General features: G+C 42.7%; 1 protein-coding gene across 4 annotated transcripts; it reads left to right on the top strand.

The window, feature by feature from the left end:
* The first annotated feature begins 227 nt into the window (after positions 1 to 227).
* On the top strand, positions 228 to 9,193 carry MAPK1IP1L (mitogen-activated protein kinase 1 interacting protein 1 like). 4 transcript variants are annotated; one of them, XM_057433070.1, is made up of 5 exons: positions 275 to 431; positions 2,719 to 3,005; positions 7,269 to 7,296; positions 7,825 to 8,514; positions 8,965 to 9,193. In XM_057433070.1, exons 2-5 carry the CDS (start codon positions 2,947 to 2,949, stop codon positions 8,974 to 8,976), a joined length of 789 nt encoding a protein of 262 aa, XP_057289053.1. In that variant the 5' UTR covers positions 275 to 431; positions 2,719 to 2,946; the 3' UTR covers positions 8,977 to 9,193. The 4 variants fall into 4 exon arrangements, with proteins under 4 accessions (XP_057289054.1, XP_057289052.1, XP_057289053.1 ...); XM_057433071.1 differs by lacking the exon at positions 2,719 to 3,005 and having other exon boundaries at positions 228 to 431; XM_057433069.1 differs by lacking the exon at positions 2,719 to 3,005 and having other exon boundaries at positions 229 to 352.
* The last annotated feature ends 250 nt before the right edge of the window (positions 9,194 to 9,443 follow it).

The raw sequence follows: 9,443 nt of genomic DNA, 5'->3' as shown, positions 1-9,443 counted from the left end.
CCTGGCCTGAGCCGCGCCGCGCCGCTCCCCGCCTGCACAGGTACCCCCTGCCCGGGCCGGCCCCGGCGGCAGGGAGCGAGCGGGGGCACACCGGTGCGGAGGGGAGGGAGGGAGGAGCGGGAAGGGAGGGGGCTTCGTCCCACACCTCAGCGGCGGGGCCGGCCCCGGGGGCCTCCGGGCCGCAGCTGGCTCTTCCCGCTCCCCGGAGGGGCGGGTGGGGAGCTGCCGCTGTCTCTCCCAGCCCTGCTGGGCTGGAGATGTGGTGTCGGGGGTCGCCGGCCCCGAGTGAGTGGTGGAAGCCGGTCTTCCGCTCCTGGGGACCCGCCGCTTGGGGCGGGCGGATCGCCCCGAGGTACCGGTGGTCGCCTGACGACTACTGCCGCTTTCCGTTGCCTGGGGCGGCCTCCGCTGGCGGCTGCAGAGCGGGGAAGGTTCGTTTATAGCGGATCCTGGTTTACTCTGTGTAAAGGTTGTAGCCGTAACGGTCCTGACTGGGTAAAATATCTTGTGGGCTTGTTTTTATGGTCGTAATCTATAGAAGAGCGTGGATCGGATTTTAAGTGACTTTTTAACTTAAAAGCTCTTCAGTAAACGGGTCTCAGGCAAGTGAATTTTTAATAGTTTATCTTATAAAGTCCATTTTATCAAATGTTAATACACTTAAGGTTACTGGCTTAATGGGAAAGCTAGCACTGTGTGGTACAATGGGCACATTGCTTTGAGAGATAACTAATTATCTGACAGGTTTTGTGCCTGAGAGAGAGCTGTTTCTAGGTGAATTCCGTGGAAAACTTTGTTGATCTCATGCTGTTCAACCTTATTGTCAGTGGATGTAAGAACAAAAGTAGTTTTTACTTTATTTTTGTTAAATAAAACTGCCCCCGCGCCAGACCCGTGAAGACCAGTGGCTGCTACAAAATTTATGGTAAATATCAGGCCAGTCCTAGGCAGCACTTATCATATTCTTAAAGCTTGAGTTCATTACTCCAGCACCAAATCAAGATGTCAGCCTTACTCATAGAGATTTTTGTTTTGAAAAACAGTTACCCTGGAAAAGAGCTTCTGTTAAGGAGCAGAAAAATGTGTGGTTTGGTTGGGCACTATTGAGGCTAGAACTCGATTATGAGACACAGCTTTGATCATTTCACTGTGGGGGAGAGCAACACACTAAAAGCCCTGCAGTGAAGTTGTTTCATAGTCCCTCACACTCGGGGTCAGTATGCTTATTTCATCAAGAACAAATACAAGTAACTGAGCTGATAATTCCTGAGTATAAAGTTATGGTAGGAGGAGGTCACAGGTGTTCTTTAAATTGCTTTCTAGCTAGTTCAAGCAGACTTCAGAAGAACTGATAATTAGAAGCTAAACCTATAAATGAGAAATAAAGCACCTTTTAAAAATGAGGATAACACAATAAGAATAGGTTCCATAGCTCTCAAGAAAGTATAAAGGCAACTGTAGAAGATAAATATTAATTATTCTGAGCTGCTGCTGGACCAATATATCTTTTGCAAGATCCACAGAGTAGGATGGTGTGGACAGGAGTAGAGACTTATGTGTTCTGCACTGATTTTCTATCACAGCTGGCCCGTGAACAAACTGACTTAAAAGTGATGTATGTCTGCCTGGTTTGGAGCCATCTGCTTGTGATGTGACCATCTGAAGGGATTAGGTCTGGTCTTGGTGGGGAGGCAGCTGTGAAACTGAATGGCCTGTCATGAGTAGAAAACTGGAACAGATTACAATTCCTTATGTCTTTGTATATTATAGGTCTTGGAAACTGAAAAGACCTCTATTCTGAAGACTTCTTTTTTTTCTGGCAGTTGATAATTTATAGCAAATGCAACATTTTGGTTGTCAGTCTTAATTAAATCTGTCCTGAAAAATCTGACAACTAAAAATCTGACTTCTGTCCTTTTTGTCAGTCAAAACAGACATAGGAAGCAGCAGGAAGATCATCAAATCTCACACAGATACTAATGATGCAACTGTTGGTTTGGGTTTTTTTTCCCCTTAAGTGTCTTTATCAATTGCCTTTATTCTCCCAAGAAATAAACATGCAGGTCAGACTAAATGACTGCATATAGGTACCTAAGTGCATCAGTGCAGCTGCTGGGAAGGCTTTAAGGGTAGAGAAAGGCAGCGATAAAATGTTGATGCTTGAAGCTGGAAGGTAGAAGCTGCAGAAATTTACATATTTTAGAAAACATTTAGAAGCTGTCAAAGATTTGGTCTCTCTTCCATTTTATCTGTACAGCTATGTTGGGTAGTTGTATTTATGTGGGCAGAAATCTTGTTGTAGATGAGGTTATGCTGCTAGGTATTAGTCATGTTAGAGTGACAAAAGAACCTCTTTGCTGATAGAGCCATGCCACCCAGTGGAAATGCAGCAAAGTCTCTAGCATCTAGAAAGCATTTTTCAGTGTTTGAAAGATGATCTTGGAGACAGGAACTATATCTGGCACATCAACTGTTGGAAAAATGTCATACAACTCAAAAATGAAAGCAGTTGATGCTTAGTTTTGGATAGCTTGAGTAGAACAGTGTTTTGGACAGCTCTTTTAACAAGGGTCTCTAAGGACTAATGATGGATAGAAGCCAAGAAAGGCAAGAGCATGGGGAAAAAAATGCTACTACATCCATCAGTTTCAGTTGGGCTGGATGTGATCAAAGAGTGTTTAGAGCTTAAAAATCCACTGTGGAGCTATTTTGTTGCAGAAACTGTTCAGTAGGACAGATTTAGCATGCCACACTTAGCACCACACTTTCAGAAATGGGCTTTTCACAGCCCTCTCTGAAAACCGCTGGTTGCTCTTGAGCGCTGTTGGTAGAACTAGCCTGCCGCTGCTGTGTGAGGAGTGCTTCCCAGCCTTTTTCCAGCCTGTGGTGTGGAGCCAGCAGGCTAGCTTGTATCACCTACCTGCTGTTAATTTTTGGGAGCAACTCATGGGCATCCAGGAGGCCTTGGACTGTTGTCTGAAGAATCTGCCGTGTGTGGTTTCTGGGTAGGTGCAGTGGAAATCCTTCATGTCTTCTCATTACTTACTCTTCAGGATAAAGGATGAGAGAGATTCTGCTCCTAGATGCCTTTTTTTTCTTGCAGATGTCTTTCATCTTGCTCTCTCCATTGCTTTAGTTCTGTACTTCTGGCCGTATGTGTTTCAGAGGGGGCTGAGCAGTGGTGCCCTGACCAGCAGTCCAGAGCTGGCAGGCTCTGTGCTTCTGGAAAGCAGGGATGTTTCCAGGGGCTGTGGCTTCAGAATACAAAGGACATCTTAGAGCACAGTGGATGCTAGCAGGACTTCAGTTTGAATGCTGCAAGTTCTGTAGTCTTTCTGTACCCTGCCGAAATACTTAAAACTCCTGAACCCTCCTCCTTCCAGTCACTCTTTCATCCCCCAACTCCAGGAAAGAGTAATTAGAAGTAGAGTTTAAGTGTGTCAAAACAGATATCTGTGACATTGACTCTTCTCTGGTCGTATCGGTGCTTGTGCAGCGCTGCTCATGGAAGGCTTCAGCAGGAAATGGGAATCCATTTGTTTACTGAATCTAAAATTCTAGTCAAGGCACAATTCAGTGCATTTTTCTAAAATCTTGAGCCCACATGTGACCAGTTGGGGACTTTAGAATTGAGTTACTTGGAGGTCTTCTGACAGTGACTCTTAATTTGTGAGCATGGGAATGCCTTGGGCAAGACTTCCCAATATAATTTTTATTTCCTTAAGGTTTTGACTGAAATTCCTTATACTAGTGTTGAACAACTTGAATATATATCCTAGATTTAAGTACAAATTAGTTCATATGTTGTCTGATTGTGTCTAATGGTAATTTCAGGGTTTTTTGTTAAACTAAGGCAGCAGCACCCAGACTAAATGTATGTTTAAAAACTGTCCCTGAAGTAGGCCATCCTGTCTGCAAGAAGATCCTTGACATGCTTGGCATTGACTCAGTTGTTGCCAACAAATGTTGCTCTTGTCTGCTTGCCAAAGTAAAAAAGCCACTAAATCTCATTATAAGATATGCTTAACTATGTTTTTTTTTTTCCATAAGTCATGCAGCAGAATTGTTTCCTTAATTTTTATGGCACAGACACTTAGAAATTATCTGCTGACAAATACTGGGAATATGTGTTGATATTTTGTGAGCAGGCCTGTTTCAGCTGTGTTCATCCACTGCTTTGACTTGAATTTACTACTCCCTGTCACTTTTGTGAAAGATCGTGGGATTTTCTTCTGAGTTTTGCTTTAGGCCTGTTTCCTTTCTCCCTTCTCTTCCTTGTTGCATATATTCCAACTTCTTCTCTTGGCTTTTTCCACTGTCTTGTAGGTCTGTGTTTCAGGGGGTCTTACCCCATCTCTCCATCAGCCTAAAGAAAGGCTGATTCTCTTGGTCTGATTTGGTGTTGCTAACCTGTTTGGGGTTTTTTGTTTTGCTTATGAATATGTGCACTTGTGTAAAAAAGTTATTGTATGTTGTAGGTTAGATTAAATAGCTTCTGTCTGTACAGGTAAATTGAAAAGCTGACACTAAGAAGCACATATCAACTTCTGATTATAACTGAACATGGTTCATTGCAAAAACTAATGAACTCAACATAAGAGGTATCTGTTGAAGAGAAATTCTGCTTTTTCTGGTAGATATCTTTTGAATGGCTGAGCTGTTAACAACAGGAATAGAAACCACTTTCCTGCTGCTTGTTTCTCAAATTGAAACAAATACATGGTTCAGATCAATGACTGTCTCATCTGATACAAAGATTCAAATGTTTGTGCTTGTATGGATTTGATGGGTGGACCAGTTGGTGAATAGTGAGCTATCTGGGTGGTCAACAGCTTGATGTCCAGGTGGAGGCCAGTGATGAGTGGCATTCCTTGGAGGTAGCTACTGGGGTCAGTGCTGTTTAATGTCTTTGTCAGGCACAGTGGGATCAAACATACCCTCAGCAAGTTTGTCAACACCAACAAGCTGTGTGGTGCAGTTGACATGCTAGAAGGAAGGAATGGCATTCAGTGGGACCTGGACAGGTTGGAGAGGTAGGCCTGTGTGAACCTTGTTAAGTTCAACAAGGCCAAGTGTAAGGCTGCATCAGAAGCAGCGTGACCAGCAGTTTGAAGGAGGTGATTTTTACTGCTTCTACTCTGCTCCTGTGAGACTCCACCTGCAGTACTGCATCCAGCTCTGGGGCCCCCAACATAAGAGGATATGGACCTGATGGAGCAAGCCCAGAGAAAGCCATGAGGATGCTCTGGGGCTGGAGCACTTCTGCTGTGGAGACAGGCTGAGAGAGCTGGGCTTGTTCAGCCTGGGGAGAAGAAGCCTCCAGGGAGACTTTAGAACAGCTGCCAGTGCCTAAAGGGGCACTGATATGATTCAGTGTCGATAAATCTGATGTAATAGAGTGGTGCATATAATTTCATATATAACATGATGGGCTGACCCTTAACACCAAGGAATGAAATAGGGCTACTAAAGTGTAAGTTCCATAGCAATCAAAAAGCAGATGAAACAGTAAGAAGCAATAGGAAGAGAACAGGACACAAACCAGAGCATAATTATGAAACTGTATAAAACAGTGGTTATCCCGCATCTTGAATTCTCTGTGGTTCTTTCTTGTCAGTCATATCAAAAGATACAGAAGAATTGGAAAAGACTCGAAAAGACACAGAATAATCTAAGGTATGGAATAGCTGCTGTTCAGGGGTCACTGAAAAAGAGCTCAGCCTCAGAGAAGTAACAGCTGAAAGAAAATGATAAAAATCCATGGAATAATCATCAGCACGAGCAGGGTGGGTAAGGATAGACTTACTGATTCCTCAGCTGCAAGAGTGAAGGAGCAACATCTGAAACTAGTAAGATCCAGTTACAGAACAAAAAAGAAGGTGCCTTTTTGTGTAACAAATAGCGATTCTGTGGACTTATTTGCCAATGGATGTTGTAGCTGCAAGCAGGGAAACTAGACATGTTGGTGGAAAATAAATTATCTGAGGGTTGTTATTTTATAGAAATTGCCTTCAACTTCAGGAGTGTCTGAGTTTGGCATCATTGAAGTATTGGGGTGTCATCCCTGTTCTCATTCTTCCCTACTAGTCATTGTTGAAGATAAAATGGGATGCTGAGCTAAATGGGCCCTTGTTCTGATTCTCTACTGTCCTAAGATTAGGAAATTGTGCCAATAGCAATAAATTTACAAAATGGTTTCAGAGAAGACTAGTTTATATGTACATTATTTGCATTATGTAATTTATAATCTAATGGAGCTCATAAACCCATTTGTCACAGGCTGTCTGCACAAACCTCCATCCCTGAGACCAATCTCTGTGTTAAAAGGTCTTCACTATCAAGAAGGAAAAACAAAGATCTTCTCTTATGTTCCTCTCTGTCTCCTCCTGCACTCTGTCCTAAAACCTTCTGGCTGCACTAGGGCATGTCCATCTATTTCACCTGCTCCTGGTCATCCTTTTAACAGTTCTTCACCTTTAGTCAGTATTTCTTGTCAGTCAGTCAAACTGAATATACCTTCAGCTGTCCTTTTGTATGGCTAATGAAGATTGACAAATCTGTCAGTGTTCTTTGAGATGAAGCTCTGGAAAGCTCTTAAGTGCAGTAGTTGCCTTCATGGAAAGACAGCACCTGACTCGTTGATCCCTGTTTGCAATGTTTCTTGTAAAGTCAGGTGTGCATTAATGACACCTTTGCTGTGTCTGTGTTCAGTTTTGGTGGAAACAGTGAATGTAAATAAGAGCATCCACTATCTTTGGTGTGTTCTGAAATGGAGGATAAAGCACCAGGAAACTATATTCTTTACTTCTAACAATAGGATCTGTGTGGGGATTTAATCATGTTTTGTTTTAGAAGCATAAACTTTATCTGCAGCAGCCTGCCTTACCTTTTCTGAGTCCTAATTTAGAGAAGAGCTTGAATACTTGTCAGGCATTGCTGTCTGGGTAGGCTTCCTGCTTGGTATAAATACTTTAAATAATTTTTCTTAGTGTAATGTGACCCATTTACATTGTGTCATTGCTGTCTTACGTGAGACAGGTAGAGGCTGAAGACTTGCCTTTTCATGAGAATTTTATCAAGAGGGAAGTATTTGGGTGGCCCACATCTCTATGGGTCAGTCATTTAAACAAAGCCACTGCTAAGAGGTGCTCTCAGTTCAGCACTTACTGTGGTTTAAATGATACAAATGTAGAGTTTGTCTCTGATTCTTGCTTGAAATACTTTATTGTTTTCAACAATTTTAACTTGTATCTTACCTTAATTTTCAGAAAAATGTCTGGAACCGATGATTTTTCGGTAAGTAGCAGTTTTTCTTTCCTGGAGATCAGCCAGTTGGTTACTTCATTCTAAAAGTTGACATGCTTTCTCAAGAAAGGGGAGCTTACAGTTGAGAGGTTATTTCCTCTGTACTGCAGCTGTGGTGTTTTCCTTTTTGGTAGATGTAGCAGTCTGTGGATTAAACACACGAAGCTGCTGGGCACTTCATGGGTTCTTTTATACTATAATATTACCAAAGGAATTGTGGTTTAATAGTGTCCGAATAGTTATATAACGGCAATCTGTAAAAATCCTTTTGGATTTGTGCAGAATTGCTCTGTATGGTTGGTCACTTTCTACCATTGGTTTGCTAAGTGCAGCATGTCAGAATGCCTCTTTTTCCTTAATGATAGAAGATGCACAAAAATAAATGTAATCATCTCTGTGCAGCAGCAAAGAGCTGTTTTCCTATTTTGGCAGCTGAAACATACACACATAGTGGGTGAATGTCTGCAACTAGTAAGTCCAGTAGACATTTTACATTCTCACTGGTGCTTTGTTTTTTAGCTGGCAGATGCTTTACCAGATCAATCTCCTGCTAAAACCTCCAAAGTGAGCAGTACAAAACCTGGTCAGCAACCTGGTCAGCCACCACAGGGTTGGCCAGCTTCAAATCCCTGGAATAACCCAAGCGCTCCCCCTATGGCACCAACTGGACTGCCACCAAATACGTCCGCTTCCACTATGCCATTTGGACCTCCACCAACAGGAATGTATCCTTCAATGCCCCCTGGACCGCCTGCTCCATTTCCTCCTCCTCCTGGTGGTCCATATCCACCCCCAACTGTGCCAGGTCCTGTCCCACCAGGGCAATATCCTCCACCAAATATGCCCTTTCCAGAGCTTCCAAGACCTTATGGTGGTCCAACAGAGCCAGCTGCACCTCCTGCTCCTGTTGGGCCATGGGGATCCATGCCCTCTGGAGCATGGGGACCAACAATAGGAGGGCAGTATCCTGCACCTAGCATGCCATATCCACCCCCAGGGCCATATTCCGCTCCTACCCAGACTCCAGGGGCTGCGCCAACAGTACCATGGGGTACGGTCCCACCTGGAACATGGGGACCTTCACCGCCAGGTCCATTTCCTCCACCCACAGGATTATATCCAGCTCCAGGACTGTATCCTACGCCCCCTAATCCTTTTCAAGTGCCATCTGGTCCTGCTGGTGCTCCATCAATGCCTAGTGGTCCTCATGTGAGTATTTCATTTTGGTCTTGAATTACTCTAGAAACGTTATACTTTTAAGTGTGGAAATTCGGTAGCATAAGATCTGTTAGTGCAGGTTAGGAATTTCAGCACATCTGCCTTCTGTAGTCAGTGGAATAGTAGCCAACTTCTTAAATGCTTAACTAAATATCCTAGAATGGTAAAATTACATCAGCTTGGGGTGTGTCTAAGCATTACATTACAGTGGTCTTCCACTACTTGGGAAGCCTTCTCTGAAAGGCAAAAAAAAAGATAGGTAGCCTTGTAATAAATTCTGAAGGAGAAAATAGTCTCTGATCTAGAGAGACTGCTTCTAGAGCACGTACAGAGGGAATAAAATCTTGTAAGGGTGAATTAAGTTTTAATTAAAAATTTTTGTAACTGAATTAACTGCTTTATGAAAAGCCTGTATTGACCATGAATTATTGTCTCTTGCAGCCTTACCGTTGAATACATTCTGGGCAACAAAATACTGTAGTTTTCCCACCTTCATCCACTACTTATAGAGATTTTTACAGTTTTTGTTTCAGTAATGTTGGGGGCTATGAAGAATACTTGCCTCTTGTATGTGCATTTGAGGTATGAAGGAGCAGTTTGCATAAATCTTCTTTGCTCATATGCTGGTATATGGTTTGGTTTAATAAAGTGAATTACAAAGAGCAGAAATCTCACAGAAAACATCTGTGGATCTTAATATTAGCAAGTATTCCTTGGAAAAATGAGAGCTGCCAAGAATTACAAGGAATCAGGCCCAAGGACTTAGAAGTTAATTATTAAATTTCCATGAATGCTTTAAGTCTTGTTGCCAGACTTGTGCTGGTCACTGAATGGATGGATAGTCATATTTTGTCTATTTTCAGGTTGTTCTAAAGTCAATAAAAAGTATTTCAAGATTTTAGTCAAGAAATCTAATTTTT

Source organism: Pezoporus wallicus, unplaced genomic scaffold (genome assembly GCF_028554395.1).
Source record: "Pezoporus wallicus isolate ANWC-B61680 ecotype Strahan unplaced genomic scaffold, APGP_CSIRO_Pwel_v1 contig_7379, whole genome shotgun sequence".
Taxonomy (NCBI): domain Eukaryota; kingdom Metazoa; phylum Chordata; class Aves; order Psittaciformes; family Psittacidae; genus Pezoporus; species Pezoporus wallicus.
Note: the sequence above shows the minus strand (reverse complement) of the source record. Positions and strands in the feature narration are given on the sequence as shown.